The 22,013-nt window shown below is 50.2% G+C and overlaps 1 protein-coding gene across 2 annotated transcripts in view; it reads right to left on the bottom strand.

Annotated features, from left to right (window-relative positions):
* LOC144174772 (protein brain tumor-like) overlaps positions 1-22,013 on the bottom strand; it is a 106,421-nt gene that overhangs the window by 9,529 nt on the left and 74,879 nt on the right. For both annotated transcript variants that reach the window (XM_077703649.1, XM_077703648.1), the window contains 4 exons: positions 19,144-19,398; positions 18,373-18,573; positions 18,022-18,288; positions 10,818-11,108 (listed from right to left, as the gene is read on the bottom strand). In XM_077703649.1, the coding sequence (XP_077559775.1) occupies positions 10,818-11,108; positions 18,022-18,288; positions 18,373-18,573; positions 19,144-19,398 (1,014 nt within the window). The remainder of the gene's footprint in view (positions 1-10,817; positions 11,109-18,021; positions 18,289-18,372; positions 18,574-19,143; positions 19,399-22,013) is intronic.

Raw genomic sequence — 22,013 nt, 5'->3', positions numbered from 1 at the left:
GCAGATATTCGATTGCCGCTCTCGTAAGCGGTGCAGATGACAATTTTTATAGCAACCCGCCATCGCATCATGAACTCCTTTCTCATGTAAGCCACCATGGTCGGGACTTGGGGACAATTTCGTGCAGCGGTAACAAGCTATCACTCGAGCTACCTGCGCCGGCCTGGGCCACTTTGCGGCCGTGGCCGCCGCCTGTACAGCGACCGTGCGGCTCGCTCAGTGGGCTTTTCGTGTCTCCGGCGCGTTTTCGCGTCCGATGTAAATAACAAGTAATAGAAACAGGGTGCCTGGAATCGCTGTAGAACTTTGGTTGCGGCCAGCTGCCCGATGAGCTGACGAAATCACAGCGCCTCCGCCGCCAACGATCGGGTTGTTCGTTCTTGAGAGCAAAAGCTCCGCCCTCCGGCCCTTTGATTGGAGCGGCGAGCCGAGCGAGCTGGCGAAAAACGCCGGCAGTGCGGAAGCGGCAAACACAAACTGGTGACGTGTTTGGATGTTGTTTATTTAGAAAATATGCGCAGGATGTCGATTGTGCGTGGTCTTCTGCTGACTGCTCGGTTGCGTTTCGCACACTTTAAAATTGATTTTAAATATGTTCTCGGCTGTATTCGCCGCTGATAATTTGCATATGATGTATATGTGTTCACACCAATCTACTTCCGAAGTTATCTCGCCTTCAAAATTTTGTGTCAGTGCCCCTTTAACTCCTTTAATTTATAGAACATTACCATAGGTCACAGATGCAAGCAAACGTATGAACGAACGGAATGGGATTGGCCCCAAAAATGGCAACTGTCTTGTGTAATAGCTCTTGAGCAGAGATACCTTGAATTTGTCATGATGCCGCTGATTACCCCTAGAGAGAGAGAAAAAAATTATGCCCACCTCCCCTCAAGGGAACCCTGGTGTGATGCGACGCTGAGGGGGGTTCAAGCGCAAGCGGAGAGCAACCGTCGACCGAAAGGCCGCCGGAGAGTGGCACACCGGTTATATGCGCAGCGCGCCCGAAGGAGAGGAGACCACGGAGAGAGAGAGAGTACTACACATGCGCAGCACCGCCCACCGGCGGAGTGAGAGCGCGCTGGGCCACACACCCGCAGATGTTGAGAGAGTGTGTTCGCTCTCACCTGGGCACGCGCCGGCGCCAGTGCGTCTGCCGCGGCTATGATGCAACACAATCCAACACAATCCACTTTAATCCAATCCAATCCAAATCCAATGCAATGCAATGCAATGCCCCTCGAGAGAGAGTGTTCACTACCGGAGAGGAGAGCGGGTGAGCGGAGGATAGTGCGGACGCCGCCGCCGGACACACGCAGGAAGGACAGGGCCACCGACAAGAGATGCTCTCAGCGTGGCATGTAAAAAAAATGTGATTGCTTCTGGGAGTTGTGACAGCAAAAGTGGAGTCACATGCATGGTCTGCAGGGGCGAGACAGCCCAAACAAATTAGGGAGCGTTTTTTGAAGCAGCAACATTTCGATTTTGGAGAAGAACCTTGGTTTGGAGCAGTTCACATTTAGTGTGCCTTCTTGGGAGCTTGAGAAACCAACTACAGTTGAACCTCGATGTAACGAAACTCTCGATGTAATGAACCACGTAATTTTCCTAACTTCAAGTGTATGAACACCATGTATTTTCACCACCTGTGTAACAAAGTCCGGTTTGCCGGAATTTCAATGTAACGAAGTTTCATGGAGAACTGGGCACGAAATTTAAGTTGTAGAGGTATATTTTGGGAGACGCAAACGCCGAAATGGGGTCTCAATAAAACGCGAATGGCAACACAGGCCGGCCGCCCAATGCCGCGGATGCAGCGAGCCACAGTCTGTGAACGAGCTCCTTGCCTACAAACTGCGTGGCGTGCATACACGGCTGGCGCACTGTTTCTGTTGGAGCTTAATCGTCTACGTGGGCATCAGCGTGAACCGCATGGAGCGTTTTCTCCCTGCAAAAACGTGAAACGCGCCCCGCAAGCCGCTGACGCAGCCGCGGAGACTAGCCGCGCGATGTGGGTATACCTCCAGCGACCGCTTCTAACCGCTCGCTGAAACACAACTCGAGGGGCAAACGAAAGGGGCACGCAAGAAAAAAAAAGCAGATAACATGGGCGAAATTTATACAAATGGTTAATGTGGGGGTGTGAGCCACTCATCTAAAACACAAACACTGAAATTGGGCAAATGGTGATGGTGGTGTCAGAGTAACGAATGAAGGGACACTCAGCTTTTCCACCCACTGAGGGTCCCCAAGATCATATGTGGTATGAAGTGCAATTTAAAAATCCAATGTCTCCCAGGAAAGCGAAAAGGCATTTACTTGGAATAAAAGTTTATCACCTAAAAACGACAAGGGATGAAGTGGTACTGTACGAGTGTAGAGTTCCTGCAAGTGCTTCTTCCTTCCCTTGTGACAGTACCCACACTAGACTAAAATATGTGCCACTGATAGGCGATATCCGCACCTCTTGCATCGTGGTGGTGGTGTTCCATTTGAAAGGCGTGAGTGTATAGCGTGTGTATTCTGCACACGTATGCCTCCGTTCTGTTGTGTTTGCCTTTGCGATAGCTTCCTAATTGGGATATTGTAGTGTGGAGCTTGTTGTCTGCTCGTGTCTCAGTGTTGCTGCCAGCGCTGTCAGACTGCCCTTCGAATGAGTGGTTTCCAATCAAGATAGGGAAGCTGTGAAACATCGACGCCACAGCAAAGTGCTCCCGCAGCAGCGCTCTCGCCAGCGAGTTCGTTACCAGGCATGCCACTGTGTCCAGACACCCAACACACGGCTATGGTCTGTTTTAAAGCGTACGCTGACATTATCTTTAACTTATTCAACACAATACTCCTGTCCTTGATTTGCCTGAGCGCAATGCCATCACAACACTCAAGGAGTCTGTGCATGCAATAAATAGTGTACTTGTTCACATTATACTTTCTAGTGTAATTAATATAGCCTCTGCCTCAGCCGTAATTATACTTGTGTCCTCGTGCTGGCAAAGATAAGACCATGCGCAGCACATGGCCACAGCAGTGGCACCCTTGAAGGCACCTGCGTAAAAAGTAACGTATGGATACTTGCGTTGCAAGTGCAGAAAGTGTTGTCGAGTGAGTTCTTTAGGTGAATGTCTTTTGTCAATTTCCTTTAATGACATGTCACAGGTGGCAGGGAGCAGATGCCAAGGTGGAAAGAACTCTGCAATGTCAGTTTTGTAGGATTCAGACAAGATTACCGCAAGTTCCTCGGCCTCTGCTCTCACTTGGGAAGGAAAAAGGCAGAGCAAGCGACGGACAGCTTAAAAACAGCCTTTCAGAGGATATGTTCTGAATGATATCATTAGACCGATGACTTCTTATGGATGTCGCCTTCACACAATACAAAAGTGTCACGTATGTACGCCGGTGCTTTAAAAGGGCCATGCAGACAAAACACAAGTTTGGTTCATTCATAAGATTGCCTTGTTAGAATCATACTGACACCACTTTTAATGCACACTTCACTCAAATAAGCTATATAATTAGGAAAAAAGGGAATGACCATGCGACCCACTCGTTAACTTCCTGCAACAGAACCTCTGATGTCATTTGCCCATTAGTGCAATTGGCTGAGGCTGGCAAAAGCAAACGCAAATTAGGCAGTGCTTATAAGCTTGCTGAAGGAGCTACCTGCGCTTAAATGTAATGCATATTCGTTTTACTGCAGGAAGAATGGAGGGGTAAACAATGAAAGTTAGGAAAATGCACGTGAACTTAAAAGTACCGATGCCCACTGCTGTTGGTACTGGGCGCACTATGCTTGTTTTAGCTGCACAGCAGTCCGCTGCTTTCGAGTTTACATGACGCTGGCCAATTGGTGTAAGCGACGTTGTCTTACGTGACCCTGTTTTTCGAGCATGCCCCATGTTTCACGAAACGGTTACTTTCTACCGTAACAAAAACGATCCAGGTGCAAATACAGTCAAAAACAAAGCAACGGAGTGTCCTCCGTTGCTTTGTCCGCTGCTGACTATGGTAGCGCCATCTGGGAGGACTGATGGTAAGCAAGGCTGCAGAGCCTAATAAAGCCCTGGAAGTTTTTTGAATACCCGCCCTCATGACATCACGGCACACGTCACGAAAACATGATTTGGTGGGAGAATCAAAATTTTAACCTAAATTGATTCATTTCTCAGTGAATACGGCATCGTTTGCTGCCGGACAAGCGCTGGGGGCACTATAACACACGAAATAATACAACAAACTTATTTTGTCTGCATGGCCCCTCCCTTTTAACACAAGGGGTTGTCCGGAAAAGCCCCAGTTGTTTAATATGTGGGATGAAAATAAGCTTATCTCAAACTACGCCAAGAAACATGTGTTCCCTTTTAACGAGCATGTGAACTTGTATTGCGGGTTGCAGATGAATCCAACGCTGCCCGGAAAAGAGAAAACAGGCGCTTTTCTCAGAGTTGAGGTTAGAAATTTTTTTTTTTTTTATAGTTCCACGAAAGTTCGTCTGGTCAGGTATCCTGATGAGGACGAATATGCAGTCACTGACCAAGTCAAGAAGAAAACAGACGTTTTGGAACCCATCCAGGTTCCTTCATCACACTAAGCAGGCAAGAGCCGCAAGTAGCTTCTCATTCTTGACTTAGTCAGTGACCACACCTTCGTCTTCATTAAAATCTTTTGTGTTGGCCCACTTGGCCAGTCTGTTCACAGTAACTTGGATCTGTCGTTCACAGATCGAGGAGTTACATGACCAGAAGCTGATGTGGACATCATCTATGTAGACAGAATAAAAAATCGTGAGTGGAAGTGCTCTCCCTAACGTATTCACTTTTGCAATGAATAGTGTGGCTTGCTTTAGCACTCCATCGTGGGGCACACCATTTTCTTGTGTATATGTCCTGAACAATGCTGGACCAACTCGTACCCGAAATGTTCTATGACAGGTAGCTTCCCAGCTTGCTTAACATCCACAAATGCCGAAAGATTGCAGGTCCCTCAAAACACCACATCGCCACGCTGTTTCATAGGCCTTTTCTTTGTCAAAGAATACAAATAGACAGTGTTTTTTCTGAGCAAAACCATCTTTAACATTAGAGTCAACAGCTACAAGAGATCTATCCAACCGAAAGCCTGCCTGTGAGCTATCGAGGACACCACAGTACTCCAAAAAGTAGATAAGCTTTCTATTGATCATCCTCTCGGAGAGAGTGCTCAAGCAGCTCGTCACAGCTATTGGGCGGCAGCTTGTCGCAGAAGAGGCATCTTTTCCCTCTTTCAGTATTGCCAACACAAATTGCGTCTTTCCATGCATGAGAAAAGAGCCCAGGGCACTACATCTTATTGTACAAGAAGAGAAGAGTACTGAGGGTGTCCACGTGTAGATGCTGAATCATTGTGTAATGCTATTTAATTGGCCCCTGGCACTGAAGCATGGCATGCACTCAGGGCTACCATAAGTTCCCGCAGAGAAAAAGGAGGGTATCACGAATAGGCTTTCTTTCAGCAGACTATTTGTATAGCAGAAATGTCTTGGTTAGTGGGAGGAGCTGGAAATGTATTCCAAGTGTTGTGCCAGGGTGTTTGCCTGGCCTGTAAGTGTATCACCTGAGGTGCTGACAAGAGGTGTGACGTGTTTTCATATGCTGTTCCAGACTTTGCGCGTATCTGTATACAAATTTATTGACGACAGAAAAAAATACACCATCTTCCCGTGGGGAACCATGAGAAGGATGCGAAGCATCATGGGGGTTCCGTGTAGGTTCCATTGTGTTGCCGTTATGTTGTTTCATTTATCGGAGCACGAATGGGAACGTAGTGTGAACCCCCATGTAGAGACAGAGAAATGTAGAGACAGCGAAGAGACCGACACCCGTGTTACCTGATCGAACACCTCCTGGTTCTCGTCTTTCTTTATTGCGTGCTCACGCTCCTACCCCGCTGCCCACCCTCTTTGTCCTCTGCTCTGGTTAAGCTGCAAGGCCCATGAAAAGTTCAACATCCTCCTCTAAAGTTTTAAGTACGTCGTTTCCGTTGACGTTCAGCTTCATGTGCCTTCGTTGTATCAGTAGCTTCTTGACGTAGTTTGAATGAGTGAAGGACATAAGGCGCGTTCGTAGCACATGCTCCTGTCTCGGTTTGTAGCGCAGTGGGAAGAGCGCCACGTACCTCCCGTTGCGGCCAGAGAGTCGTGGAATCGAAACCGGGCGCCGCCTGAGTACTTCTTTTTATGGTGGACTGCGCTGCTGTCAGCCCAAACGCTGACGGGGCTGAAGAGACGCGCATGCGCAGTAGAGTGCGGACGGCGGACAACAACGAGGGAGGGAGGGACACAGCCCCGAGCATGAGATGCTTCGCATCTAAAAAACCTCCAGCCGTCTGTTATTGCCTGACGCCAGATGCGACGTCCCATGGCTTTTGCACACTTGAAGGAAATGAGCTTTTCTGTAGTAGGATACCTGCAGAGGACCCCCCAGGTCTCACTGAGCATTTCGTGCTTTCCTATGATCTTCATTCCACCAGGGCCTCTGAAGACTAAGGGCCATATTTCGAGTCCCTCCTCCACTTCATTTGCTCCCTCCACTCAGCTGAGGGGAGGATTCCACAATGATTATGCATGGGGTGATCAATTTCAAGGATCTCCTCGACCAGAGGCTGGAGTGGAGGACGGACTCGGAATACGAGAGTAAGTGTGGTACCGGAGGTCTGGGGTAGAGAAACCCTGGCAGCATCAAGTATATGTACCGTGATGAAAGTGCATGCTTCGTCAATACTGTGGCATGGGTAACACTCAGAGAATCCTCCACACAAGGCAGCCGAGGCAAGGGCGCCAAAATGGGAGGCAGGCACGAGGCAAGGACAACGGGCAGTAATCCTTAGGGGTGGTTTATTCTCCAAACCCCCCTCCCGCTCCCGTCTTCTGTGCTACCGACGGGTCCCGCGTTGCTTGAGCAGCTGAGTCGTTTGACTCCAGCGCTAATGGTGAATGATGCACACCAGGATTTCTCACGGCTTCGTGCTTACTATGGGCTGCAGAAAGCCTGGCGGCCTCCCCCCCTCTCGGCTTGTGCTCTTGACAGACAGACGTGGCATGTACACACATACCGTATGTTCGCGCATATAACCCGCCCCTGCATATAATCTGCACCCCCACTTTCAGTCCGCCGGAAAAGAAAAAAATCCTCGCGTATTGCCCACACATTTGATGCAGGAAAGGCTGCACCAAAGCTACTGCACAAGCAACACATTATATACTATATAAACAGAAAAAGCACATGTTTAGCAAGTGGAATACACCGCCTGCAAGGGGAAAGTCACGATTCACTCAATGTCACTGCTCTCACTAGAGCTATCACTTGAGCCGCAGTCCTCACTGTTGTACAGAAGGCCATCTACACGGCACAATGTGCATTGCTGTTAGCTGCAGTAAAGGAAAAACCCCCCATATTATCCGCGCCCCTAATTTGCCACAGAAATTTCCGCATTTTTGGCGCGGGTTATATGCGCAAAAAGACGGTACTTGCACACCTGGGCTTTCATGCCCGGCCAGGTAGCGTGCCGACAAAGCTTTTTTGCCACGTCTTGGGCACGCTACTGTGACCGCCTGCGTCATGGTAGTGCTGCAGCGTGATAAGTGAGTTTGCGAGGAATTACGGCCTTGAAACACTTGACAGAGTCAGAGTCGCCTTTTCCCAGAATGTATTTCAGCAGAGCTCCGTTGGCGTACAGCAGGAAACTGTCCAGCTCACTTGCACCACTAGAGCTCACACCCACCGCTATATCCCTGGCTTCAGAGCCACCTAGGTTCTCCCACCTCTGAATTGCCCGGTTTTCCGTCTCTTTGCTGAGACTGTCGATCACCTTCAGGTCCCCCTTGTCCTCCTGCTGCGCCTGTAGCAGCTCTTTCTGAACGCTATCTCCAGGGAAGCCCTTGCCCCCAGGAGATGCACGTGCTCTGCGCTTTCACAAAGTACATGCTCCCGTGCTCTGCCACGTTCCTCTCGCGGCAAGAAAGGTCGTTGGCCCTCCGCCTCCTCCTCAGCTTCTCCTGCCGGCTGTTCGTTGTGTACGGGTGCCCGCGACAATGCGTCGGCTACCAAGTTTATGGCCCCTTTGTGATATCGGCCCTCGTATTCAAAGCGCTGCAGGGTCAGGGCCCACCGCACAAGCCTCCCACTGGCTCCCGGAGACGGGACAGCCATGTTAGTGCTATGTGGTTGGTTTCGACCATAAATTTGGTCCCTTCTGCGTACATCTCAAACTTTCGCACTGCATAGATGATCGCCAGGCACTCTTTCTCGGTTATCAAGTAGTTTCTCTCGGCAGGCGATAGTGCTCGGCTGGCAAACGCCATTGATCATCGCTGCTCTCCCTCCGTTTGGTGGAGCACTGCTCCTATGCCAAGGTCGCTCGCGTCCGAGTGTATCCCAAAGGGCTTGTTTACGTCCGGCAGCTTTAGCGAGGCCGTGTCCGCAGTGCTTGGTAATAGCCAGCGGAAGCTGCACTCTTACACCTCCCCCTACTCCCAAGGAGCGCTCTTCTTGAGTAGTTTCATGAGGGGCTCTTGCAAACGTACTCAGGCCAGAATAAACTGACGAAAGTACCCTACCATTCCCAGGAATCGGCGTGCTCTGCTCACGTCCTTTGGCGCGGCGAATCCCAAGATTGCCTGCAACTTCCCTGGGTCTGGAACACTTGCCCACACTCGGCCCTGTACCCAAGCAGACTCACTTGAGAACTGTAGATTTGGGCCTTGGATGGGTTCAGCGCATTTCCTGCCACCTTCAGTTTCCCCAAAACGTCCCTCAAGTGGCTGAGGTGCTCCTCAAAGGTGCGGGAGTACACGACGATGTCGTCCAGGTAGGTCAGTCTGTGTTGACACTTGGCATCCCCAAGCACCCAATCTATCAGCCGATGGAATGTGCCAAGACTTCTGCACAAACCAAAAGCCATGCGGACGAACTCATACAGCCCCCGGTGGCACGTGAATGCCATCTTGCATCCGTTGCCCAGTCGCATCTTGACCTGCAGGTATGCCTTGCTGGCGTCCAAGACAGAGAAGTAGCTAGCGCCCCCAAGGTTTGAGACGATTTTGTCCACGTTCAAGAAGGGGTACGCGTCTTTTTGGATGACCGCATTCAGCTTCATAGTCGACGCACAAACGCCAGCCACCGTTGTTTTGCGCACCAGCACCACTGGGAATCCCCATAGGCTCATGGAGCGGCAAATGATACCCGCTTTGAGCAGCTCATCCAACGCAGCGTTAGTCACCTGCCGCTTGGCGGGACTTACCGGGCGGGGATTGCATTTCCAAGGCTGGGCCTCACCCGTGTTGATGCCATGCTGTACCAGGTTGGTACAGCCCGGCTGTTCGGTGAACATCTCCTTGAACTCACCCAGCAGTGACAGGGCGCGAACTTGCTCGGGAGTGGATAGCTCACAAGCGTTTGCCAAGAGTGCGTGTAATTCCTCGGTCCGTTCCTCCCGAGCTGGCGGGGGTTCCGCCGCCGCTACCAGCGGCCTGGGCGGCGGCCCTGTGCGCCGCCCCTCGGCTGGTTCTCCTCTGGGTGCCTTTGTGGGTGTGCCGCCAGCGTGCTGCTCTGGCGCGGTGCTTGTCTGTCCCGCTACCACCAGTGGCTTGGCGAACGGCACGAGTGACATAAGTGGGGGGTCCCGATAGCCTCCCATGCCAATGTCAACCACGATGCCAGTCTTGGAAATGAAGTTTCTGCCCAAGATGACTGGGACCATGAGCCCTGGCAAGTGCACAAAGCACGTTCGTCGCTTCCGCTGATTCCACCGAATGGTGAAGCACACGTTGCTGCCCGGCCGCATTTCCTCGCACGCGAGCTGTGGGGGCTTTTCTCGGTGGCGTAACCAAACGGCGTTTCGCCTGAGGTGGTGGACGACTTCGTCCCCTGGGAGAAAAAGCCGTTCTCCGAAGCAGGAGAATACATGACGACGAACGTTTTAAAAATTACTGCTATTTTCCGGTTAGAGTTAAATTTCTGTGTTTGGATGCTACATAGAGCCAACATACTAACTACCGCTATAGGTACCTCCTTGCATGGCACCATTAACAATGTCATGAAACATGCAATGCAGTGGGAGAATGAAAATATGGTCTTTAATTGTTAAATTTCTCAGTGAATAAAGTACCGCTTGCTGCTGGGTAAGCACTCAAGGTATTGTGAAATATCAAATCTTTTGACTAAAGTAAAGTCTCCATGGCCCTTCAAGAACAACCAAGTGGCATCTCGCCAAACTCCAGCTCTAGCGCACGCGACGCAAATTTTTTCGCAGCAAGGTATTCTCACAGGGACAGATTAGACTCCCCCTTAACTCACTCACAGCAGTGCTTCATGGCACATTAAAAGGCACCAGCCCCTCGACCACATCCTTGATCTGGGGCGGGGTGGAGTTGTCAGTATTGTGCAACGCAATCATCCCATCATTCATAGACCCCAGGCAGATGGTAGGGTAGTCCTTCGTTGCAGGGACAGGTGCGCCTCGTCAAAAAACATTTTCCCATCCTCTGACCTAAGCACTGACCACCCAAGCAATCAATGTCCTATTGAATGCCACAGTGCGCTTCTTTGATTGGGCATGCCGACATCATGCCCAATGGTGGCTGGTGAATTGGTTGCAAAGCTCTGATAACAGCTATCATCATTAGACCATCGTACTCTAGAGTGGGTTTGTGAGAACAACATTGCCGTCGCAGCAAGATGGGAGCGGCTGAAGCGGTTGAGCTTTTCATGGCAGCAGTCATTGCCGCTAGCCAGCCTACTCCCACGGGTATGCTTGATGTTTTGCATTAAAAACGAAGGACTCACCTTCTGGCCGAGCAGGGTGAGGGAGACCATCTTGGCATTGTAGACGTTTTCGAGCTCGCGCAGGGTCTCCTGGCGGCGCTCCTCGAGCATGGAGCGGTAGAAGTGGAAGGTGTCGGCCACCTCCCCCTGGGCGCGCTGGTACTGGGCCTGCAGCCTGGAGGACACCTGCTCCAGGCTCTTGAGGGCCGCCCGGAGGTCATGCGACCGCACCCGGCCGTCCTCCACAAGGTGCGACAGGCCCTCCACGTGCCGAGGCGCCGCCTCGCTCAGGGGCTCCAAGTCGTGCATCGCCTGAACGAGCATGGCACAACAAGGCGTCACTTGCATTGTGGCCCAAAATGACGACGACCCACGGAGGTGGCAGCCCAAGCGAGAGCATTGCCGCGCTCGCTGCCCCTTATCTCCAATTCTCGAGTTCCTCGCCCGTAACACTCTCTGAGAACCGTCACCTGCCACGCGCAGGTACTTATAAGAGCACGTACACACGTACCTGTCTTTTTAAGTGCGAATGCACTTCTTAAGCGAGCCTGAATCGTCCGCCGCCGTCGTCCGCATAGCAACAGCTGCGGGTGCGCGCGCTCCTCGTCTTCCCTAGCAACGGGGGGAGATGGGCGCGCGCTACTCTCCTCCTCCTAACTCCGCTCAGTGACTGCGGGTGTTGGGCGCCTCCTCTCCACTTCGGGCAGGAGAGCTCTCACTCGCGTAGCGGGCGCTCCGCATTCCGACGCGTGAGGGCGCTCGTGTAGCCCTCGCCGTAACGGCGGGCGCTACTCTCCTCCTCCTTTCTCCGCTCAGTGACTGCGGGTGTTGGGCGAGGCTCCTCTCCACTCCAAGATCACGATATCCACCGTAATCGCGCAATCAACAACCGTGCATTCGCACTTACACACTCTCCCCCTCGGGGAAGTGCGAGGGAATTTTTTCTTTTCAAGTTGAAGATCAATGCAACGGGGACGCCCCAATAGACGTTCCTTTCTTTCATCCCCAAGCCCTTCTGCAGCAACATTTTGACTTTCCGTTCTTTTTTTCCATCGCCGCCTCATACTAACGTTCATCTCGCTCGGCCTTAGCAGTTTACACTCACCCTTTCCCCTCTCAATTTGAGCTTAGAGCATAGAGCTGGAAAGGCATCGGCCTTTCCAGCTGAAAGAGAGAGGGGGGAGGGGGAGGGGGGGCTAAAAAGATTGAAAGCCTGCAATCAGAAGTAGGCACTGCACCGCCAACACATTATGGGGAGAAAAGCCCCCCGACCTGAAGCTCAGTTGCTCACACCAGCCACCAGATGGTGCGAACAAACTTGAAATAGCAAGTCTTCAGCAGTCGGCAACACTTCCTTAGCAGCTCACACTTTCTTATCTATCACTGCATGCAGAAAAATCCCTAACGCTCCTGCCAAATGTGTGCTATACACTTTAAGCCAGATAATCTTCTGAATTCAACTTGTAGGTGGGCCTCTGCCAGCCATGATTAGATCTCCAACATTCTTCAACAAGACAACTGGCTTGCAAGATTATTCTCCCTTTTTTTTTTCTGAATGAACTGTATCCCTTTTCCCTTTCATTACGGCCAAGGCACAAAACAACCTACAAACACAAGCATGACGAAAACACAGCTGCAAAGTTTATGGGCACAGCACCCTGCCTTTAAGGTGGCACATCGAAAAACTATTTTTACAGTTGTGACGATAAAAATTGGGGGTGTATGTAGTTCTTCGTTCTGATTGCAGATATAACATTTGTTCTTGTGCAAAAAGAATATATTCAAATTAATTTGGATTGTTATATTTGATTTTCTGACAGCCCTTGTAAAAAAATGATGGAGGGATGCAGCTGGACAAGGTACCAGTGAACTGTGCATAAATGAAGGAGTGCAATAAGACCCAGCAGTTTTTTTACAAAAGCTGTCAAAAATCAAATATAAAAATCCAAATAAATTTGAATATATTTTTTTTTGTACAAGAACAAATGTTATATCTGCAATCAGGATGAAGAACTACATACACCCCGCAATATTTCTCACCATATCTAAAAATAAACTTTCTTGGTTTAAGACCAGTGCCCCCCCTTAAGAGTTGGTTTACTCGTGGTTATAGGAGTAATACGTAAAAACTGCCTTTGTGCTAGTACACCAACCTGTGCTCATGCGAAGGGTAAACGCTGCAATAAACAACACAAGTTCTAGCAGGCCAACAGAGCGACTACCAACAAGAGTGGCGTCCCTATTTACAATACAATTAACAGTTCACACGAACTACAACAAATTAAACCTCAGAGGAAACGTGCAGGCTCTTTTTTTGTGTGTGTAACGCTGTATTCGGGTGGTTGCTTTAGAGCCCTTTGAAAACCGGTAGCGCGTTCGGGTGGTTGTCTCGGAGAGTCAAAGCGGCTCCGACTGCTTAACTCTGAAGTAGGACCGCCGCTGAGATCTGGAGGTGAGCGGTCACGTGACACCAGCAGCCATGCCGATCACCCGCGGACGTCAGAGTTGGACGACTCCTGCAACTTTGCTATCACTGCACCGAGGGCTAGCCAGCTATTAGTCGTCGAAGTTTTTAGTCGGGCGTGGTGTTATTTGCTTTTCATGCCGCAGATGCCACCTACACGTTGCGGCGGTGGCGGCAACATGGCAGCGGCCGTGAAGCGGCGTAGGTAGCTCAAGCGGCTCAAGCTACCACTTGTTCCCGCCCTCCCCAATGACCTTCACACCGCAAATAAAGTTCCACACGCGCGAAAGGAGCCAATATTGCGGCTGAAAATGGCAGTACAAATAGTCATTCAGGCCACTTATGAAAGCGGCAATCAAATACCTGCCGTGGCAGTAAGCCTAAACAACTCTAGGTTGTCGCTTGTAATGCGATTGCACCAGCATAACAACCATGCTACAGGAGCCCTTCACCCTCTTGGTGCAAGCAGTCAGCCTCTCCCAGTGCCGTGGAGGGTGGTGCTGGCCGCGTCACGGCACCACAGCCACCCGCTGCTCCGAAATCGAGTAAACTGTTGAGTTGGGGAGCCATGTTTCTCGCCCGGATTGGGAGTGGCCTCCAACTCGGAATGCTCCAAGCCAGAGCATAAGAACAACCACCCGAATACAGCACAAGTATCCACCTAGGCCATCTTCTCTGACATATGCACCTTTACTCATTAGCATTAGCGCTCAGTGATCGATTGCCTAACCACGTTCTTGTGCACACTGGTACGCAACTCACTTGTAAGGACACCGAAGTGAATTTGAAACTTCTGTTTGCATCTGTCCTCCGTGGACTGGCGGAAATAAACAAACATTGTTTGTCCTGGCCGTAAAGCAGTATTTAGTTTATAAAGGCGGAAAGAAGGGAAAATATCATGCGTCGTCCCAAACGGCCTCAACTACTACAGCAGTGACGCCCAGTTTTCGTGCAATGTGATTGGATGATGCCCAAATTTTTCATGCACACGCACTTGTTGTTGTGCCAGTTATTTTTTCTTTACAGAGGGCCATTAGTTTTTGCAACATGCATAAATGCCTGAATGTATTCTTGTGGTTTCTTTAGAGTTGTCCATGCCACTCTTGTGCCATTTCGGCTGCAGAACGGGCTGCAGCGTCACTCAGTGCAACCAAGTACCATTTAGAGGCAAAGGACGAGCTGGGGCGTATGCAGTGGCTAGTGTCACTAGATAAGATACAGAGTACCGTTACCGAGGCATGCAAGTGAGCAACGGCGGCCATTTTGGTGTTTATCAGTGTTGCCAGATTGCCCGTTCCGTGGCTACACTGCTAACTTTGACGAGGTCATTTGTAAACAAGGCTGCCGAAGATACCGCAACACGACATCTTCAGACACCCTTCTGCAGCTGAAATGCTGCAAAGGGCGTTGTCTTTGATTCTCGTTTGGAACGGCACCAGCCGTGCGCAGCCGCAGAGCATCGAGGACAAGCTGAGACTACCGAAGTTAACTGATAGAAAACGCATAAACAACAAAATGGCGCTGCCCATCAACCGTCGCAGTGTAAACAAATGTCACGTGATGCGAACGGACCAATGATCACTGCAGCAGCACAAAACAATAGGCAAAAAAAAGTGTGCAGATACTCTGTAACCTTAACTAGTGACACTAGCAGTGGCTGAACGCCCTATGGAACATTGGAAATGCTCAACTGTGAAGCTGAGGAGAGAATCGGACTAAACAAAACCCATCCAGTATTCCAACCCACACATTCAGGTGCTCCTCACATAGTGCCTCATGAGACTAAGCCAAGGAAGCACTTGAGAAACAGCAAGTTTCCTATGCAGATTTACTTGCTGGCACTCCCAGCTGCCAAGCTGAGCAAAGGAGAACAGCAGTTTTGAATGGACTTTTCTACTCAATAAATTCAAGTAAATGCACCTAGAGTGGTCAAAACATGGCCTGTGGACTTCTGAATTCAATCTGTACAGGTAATGTCACAATGTTTACGAATCCCTTCAGTGTCCCTTTAATGCTCCAAGCACCCACTCGCCATGTGACCATTGAAAATTATGCATTCCAAACGAATTCTTCTGGCAAACATGCAACTCTGTACTACACACTTCTTTATATCTTGATCATTGAGGAAGCTTCTAGCTTTTACGCAGCAATCAACGTAGAGCATCATGTACTCTAGGAAGTCCCAACCAGAACGGAAGCAGCTGTCGAAGCTGATTGATTGATTCTAAGGTTTAACGCACCGACGCAACGCAGGCGACGAGGCGCGCCGTAGTGGAGGGCTCCGGATTAATTTTGACCACCTGGGGATCTTTAACGTGCGCCGAAATCTCGTACACACGGGCGTTTTTGCTTTTCGCCTCTATCAGAAAAGCAGCTTCCGCGGCCGGGAATCGAACCCGCGACCTCGTGCTCAGCAGCGCAACGCCTTAGCCACTAAGCCACCACGGCGGGTAGCAGATGTCGAAGCCAGGAGTCATACCCTGCCATGCTCAATATAAAAAGCGACAAAATTGAATGGCATTGATGCAGCTATACAAAGAACTGCTTATGCAAAATGTGTGCCAGAAGCCTTTTGACTACTTTACACTATCGAAATCGAGGAACCGTTATGATCACAGGCACAAGAATCCCTGGTACCGATTCTTTAGCGCTGCGCTGTGCCAGGCCCAAGCACTCCACATTTACACCTGCTTGTGGTACAGTCGACAGCTTGCGGGAGGAGGAGGATAAACTTTATTGACAGCATCGTAATGTGGTGTGGGGCCCTCAGTCCAGGACTCCATTGGAGACCCCTGCCGCCACGGCCCTTTCCACCAGCCGAAGCTGGGAATCGAGACCAGAGCTGGACAGCTCCTTCTCCCACTGCTCACGGGAAGGGTGCGCTATGCTTTCGAATTTTTTGGTTTGCGGAACACTCCCACACCATATGGTACAGGGTGCCCGGGGCAGTGAATCGCGCAGACCTGCAATCCCAGCTCTGTGTTTGCTAATGGGAAGAGACGCGAGCTGGTCTCATGTTACGTAAGTCTCGCAGATGATGTGCACACCATGTGACACCTGGCGGTAGTCCTGCACTACACCAGGGCTTCCGCTACTCAGCTCCGCCACATCAGACGACCCTCCTATTCAATGTGCACACACAAAGTAGAGGTCCAAAAATGCGCGTGTGCAGGGACAAGGTATGGAGGGGAGACCTGTCCCAATCGCGATCAGAGGGTACGAAACTTAAAAGCCCTCGAGCCTCGTGCTCACATGCTTTTTGGGAGGCCCCACACAAACGGTTGGGCTTTGGTGCTGTTGTCTGTCTACTGTGTGCTCCTTTACCGGCAAACCTCGTTGCATTGCTGTAGGTATGGCAGCCCTGTGGTAATCATGCTGAGAACTATACTTGGGTGCAAGGTAAGAACGACAACGGGAGTTGCCCCTGCGCCTCATAACCGTAGCGGCTGTTCCTCCGAGCGGCGGAAAGCGCACCTTACTTACTGCGAGTGCTTTGAATGTGACTCAAATCGTTTCGCGATTTTCCCGACTTAATCTGCTTGAATACTGCAGTGACAACAAACAAACTAGATGACAAAATGCAGACGACATTGCGCATTAAGGGCCACTGAAGTGAATTTGTCAAGCTTCCACTTTTGGCTGCACTGTGTAGACTGGTTCAAATGAACACACTTTTCATTGTTTATTCGGTTGATAAGTCGGTAATTATTTTATAAAGCCTGAAAGAAGAAGAACTGCCATGCGCAGTTTGCAACGGCTGCACCAACGAACCGCAGTGACATCAGGTAAAGGTGCTACGTGATTGGACGATGTCCAAGATTAGCATTCAAACAAGTTTCTGTTTCGATTCTGTGAAGCAAAATGCTTGACATCCGATGTTATCGTTAGATGGGCATTCTCGACATCTCAGTAATCGTCGTATCGCGCTTCTGCCATGTCATCGGCTGTAAAATGCCTCAGATAAGCCTACCAGGACGGCTTGGAAACTTCGCTGACTCTTCCTCCTTCAATTGGCCTTAGATTTTCGTACTAGTGTAAGAGTCAGCGAAGCGTCGCATGTGCGCTTGTGCAGTGCTCGTGTGGAGCGACCTGGACTTGGAGCTTGATGCAGTACAAACTAACGAACTAAACTATAGAGAGGCACATCCTTCCATTCACAAACGTGTTATGGCTTAGTTTCAACTGAGCGAACGATTGCGCCAACCCGTCGGCAGCCAGCGGACTAAACGCTGGGCCAACTGACTCTGTCGGAAGGTCGGCGAGCCGTGCGGTAGCGCAGTCAAGCCAAGTCATTTTTTCCCGACATCACATGAAAACGCCACAGAAAATGGGCAAGGATGCAGAGAGGAGGACAGCATTTTAAAATTGATTTTCTACTAAATAAATTCGCGTAAACACACCGAGAGTGGTCGAAACATGGCCTAGGGACTCCTGACTACAATTTGCACTAGTAATCCCGCAATGCTTACAAATCACTTCAGTGTCCTTTTAAGCGCAATCTTCTTTCAAAAAGCACGCACGCTTTGACATCCGGGTTCGTCGCTTAGGCGGCGCGACACACAACATGAGCAAGTGCCATTCTTAACTTGTACCCGAGTATAGAGGGGTGGCCTTACATCGGAACATCGGAGTAGTGGGCAAGTCACCGTAAGAACCCCTCCGTCCCACAAGCTTGATAGCACAAACAAGCACGTGACTGTGGGCCAAAGCTGGCATCTCCAACGCCCAATTGCGGGCCCTGTTCAGAGGCAGGGTGGTCACCTTTGGGTGGTCGAGCAGGGCGCACTCCTTGCAGACGGGCAGGTCGCAGGAGCGGCAGAAGTAGCGCAGGGCCTCCGAGCGGTGACGCAGGCAGGCCACGGGCTTGTCCTGGGGGGCACGCAGCCCATCCCGGGCGCTCTGCAGCTCCCCCAGGGTCAGCACCCGGTGGCCCTCGAAGCAGTGCATGAACTGGTGCGCCATCACGCAGTTCGGGCACAGGAAGTTGGCGCAGTCGAAGCACCGGGCCACCGCGCTAGACTCCTTGCCCTGCAAGCGCAGTTCGCATCCGCTGTTCCCCTCTCAACGCTTCACACCCTGCGGCAGGCGACAATCGGCCAGCCTCCTCCCCACCTTGCAACCTGTGCAGCCGAGGCTGGCGCCTTCAAGGGCGGCGGTCTCGAGGATGTTGGAGACGGCGTAGTCCGATGGGAGCCCCGCTGTGCCTACGGAGGGCAGCGGGGTGTCGTGGTTGCACTGGGGGCAGCGGATTTTGTCCCCCGTGCATTCTTTTTCCAGGCAGGGCTGGCAGAAGGTGTGCAGGCAGTTCAGGACCTGCAAAGATGCCACAATGCATACACAGCGTTTCTTTCTTTCTTTTTGCTTCAAGCACACGTGCTACTGCAATGACAGTTGCACATTAACAGCATACTGTCGCACTTCTTCCACAGAGCCACTTCGTCCTTGCAAAGGCTGTTGATAATGCCAGCCTTCTTGCAATCTTGCCTTCTTATGGCTTCGTTTGTGCTTTCACACGACCCCAGTCTGTCGGCGCTTGCAACTTTCGCACAACACCCTTTTGAACAGACCACATAAAGTAGGTTCGGTGATGCCGACAAATATTGGAAAGTGCAAAGTGCAAAGCTCAAGCTTTGTGGACTTGAACATTTCAAGTTCATTCCTCTCGAATGCCCGATGGTGATGACAAAAAGCTTCAGGTCAGACAGTCATCTCTTGACCAACCTGCGAGAGGTCACGTGCCATTTATATAAGCAAACGCTTAACCGAACAGTGGCGGTTTTCAGAATGTCACAAGCAGTTCGGATACAGCTGTTGAAGGTCACTTGTGAGATACACTGTGCAGACGCACGAACTGTAGTCACGGCCAATGCCAACACTGCCCACCTTGGGGATGGTGAAGGTGTCGTGACAGAGGCTGCACTTGGTGCTGAGCTGGGGCAGCAGCGCGGCCGAGCTGCCCGTGCCGGCCGCGTTGCCGTTCTCCGAGGGGCTGCCCCCGCTGCTGCCCTCCCCTCCGGAGGAGCTCGGGGCCGTGAACGCCTCGGGCAGGGAGGTGGGCGAGCCCAGCTGCGAGCCGGCCGTGGTGCCCGACCCGCTCAGCGTCGTCGGCGGGCTGCTGCTGCCCAGGGACAGCTGAACCTGGGGTGTGGAACAGAAACGAGCACCCCGTCAGCACCACACCGAAACAATGCTCTCGTCAAGCCTCTCCGTTTTACCAGCAACCCGGAGTGTTTTTCAGATAACGGTTACTCCACGCATGGCAATTGTGACACGAGATTGCCTTTTATTGTGCTGTATTTCATTTTGTTATGATGTGGTAATCAACTATTTTTACAATTTCAGATGGCCTGACAATTACGACTTTTGCAATGTGACTATACTCTTTCATAAAGCAATCGTCGAGTTCACTTAAGCTAAACTGTTGTTTGAATGGTTCTTAAAAAATCCTTAAAGCATGGTGCCAAGGCAATTGAGTATTCAGCTGTTCAGCCCAATTTTACTTTTAAAATGGCATTTTACGTCAGCAATAAAAAGCATTAGGCAAGGGGTGCACCGGTCGCCTGAATCCCGCTCTTGACATGATCAACATGTGACCTTAGAACACCGTTTTAACCTGACACATACGCTAGAAATCATTGTTTGCAATGCATTTCTTCAATTTTTTTTTCCTTTGTTAGTCAAAAGAGTAAGCCACATCTGCCTCTAACTTTGAACTGAAAAAGGCTGCAATAAACAACTTGGTGAACTTGAACTTAATAAACGGCTTTTATTCGGCAGGTTGCTGAAGCACTGAACAGTTCCTCGACCAGAGGAATTGGAAATTTGGCTTGAATTGTGTTCGCTGCCAGTCAAGCGCTGGGGGTTGTGTAAAACGCAAAGCCTTTTGAATGAATAAAACAAACTTCCTTGCTCCGTTTAATGAAAGCATTAGTTGGAACTGCACTTTCCGGGGGTTTCCTTGCTCACAGGAGATGACTGCCCTCGACAATGCTCAATGCACCACACTGGCAACTTAGAAATTTGTAAAAGCTGCAGACATTGAAGAGGGGAAAGGGGGGGGACGACCATTTTTTTTTTTTTACTTTTTTCTAAAGTTGAAAGCAATGTGAACCTTGGTGTCAGACTTGCAACCATGCGAGAAGTCTAAATCACAGGCTACATAAACCAAGCTTCTTTTTTCAACGGCACGGAGCAGATATATTCTCAAAGTACAATTTCAAAACCACTTGGTAGTACTGTCACAGCTTCGAGCCCACCATTGCACTGCGAGGCCTCTACAGCTGAAACACCGCAGTCGCTCTGCATGGGATGTGGCAGCCGGTCATACCGAGACTGACGCAAGCATGGAAGTCCCAACTGGCCCATGAACTTCAACAGATTTCTGAGGTGGCATCAAGTTTTGGACATGGATGTGTAACCCCCCACTCAAGATGATGACAAAAGTCACTAAATTTTGCAGCTGCTGTACGTATTGCCCTCTCATGGCGGCGCAAGGTACCAGTGCTGTTTTAATTGATTTTTTTACTTTTTTTTTAATTTTACGCAAGGTTTGTAAATTGTAAGGTCAAAAATTTGTACATTTTACGAAAAAATTCAAAAGAATTGGCAGGTACAGGAAATTTTTATCCTGAAAAAAGGACACAGCTGATGGCCTCAAGCAGCAGCTAGCCAAAGTTATAGGGACATTAACTAATTGCTGCATAACTTTGCCGTTTAACTAAACAATCACACCTACCCTAAAGTCCCAAAAGAATGCCCACCCAAACTACAGAGATATTAACTGAAAAATATGGGATGGGCGAACTTTCGGGTCAGGCGTGAAAAACTACAAAGAAGTGGCCACATCGCCAACCAAAATTGGAGATATTACGTAAAAAAAGCTGGACAAGTTGAGTCTCTTGTTCAAAACCGAGACATCTGTGGTGTTCACGGCTGCGGGAAGTTTTCGCGGAGGGAGCTTTCCGAACCCTCAAAGGTGTTGAAGCGAGCGCGATTTTAGGGGTGGGGGGTACCTTCGGGGTCTTTTAGTAAATTGAATACTGCACCCCAAAGGGGGGTGGGTGACGTTTCGGGTAATTTTTTCAGCTGCTGTTACACAACTGGCAGTGCTTTGTTTTTTAAAGAATAAATAATCGAAACTGGAACTTTCCTTCCAATTCCTTCCCTTTCTTCACTTCTCAAGCTGAACTGAGTGACCATTCACTAGGCTGACAGAGCCATGGCCTCGCTACAAAATAGGAGTATTAGTAAAAACTACTCTGCTAAGCCGCAAATCAATAAAACCAAATTGACTCAAGAATTACTCCTAGTTCAAGCACGAACTAAAGTGCAGAGTAATACAGCAGGCTCATACTGCATCACGGAGTAAGAAGGGGCACCTTCGCTGCCTGGGGCGGCTAGATAACATCACAAGCACTTGGTGCAGATTAAGCTAGCAGCATCTGTTATGGGATAAGATGCTGCACAAGTGAAATGTAGCTGAGAAACAGAGTGAATATGGTCACTGACAGGTGTCGCTATCATCTGCTCCGCTGTGGCATTCGGGAAGCCTCGTATCTACTACTTTTCATTGTGACATTACCCGGTCCCTCGCTTGCGCACACTGCAATCGGTGTTTCCCCCCCTGTGTACATTCTTGCTCTGTCAGCTGTATGAACTCCTCTCCAGGCAAACGACTCACTCACTCTGCAAACACAGGGCCGTGGCACCATGGCCCGGTGTTCCTAGTCATTCCCAGGCATTGTGTTGAAACA

This window comes from Haemaphysalis longicornis, unplaced genomic scaffold, assembly GCF_048455015.1.
Source record: "Haemaphysalis longicornis isolate Haplotype H1 unplaced genomic scaffold, Haemaphysalis longicornis Haplotype H1 scaffold_3, whole genome shotgun sequence".
NCBI classification, from domain to species: domain Eukaryota; kingdom Metazoa; phylum Arthropoda; class Arachnida; order Ixodida; family Ixodidae; genus Haemaphysalis; species Haemaphysalis longicornis.
This window is presented reverse-complemented; position numbering and strand designations above follow the sequence as displayed.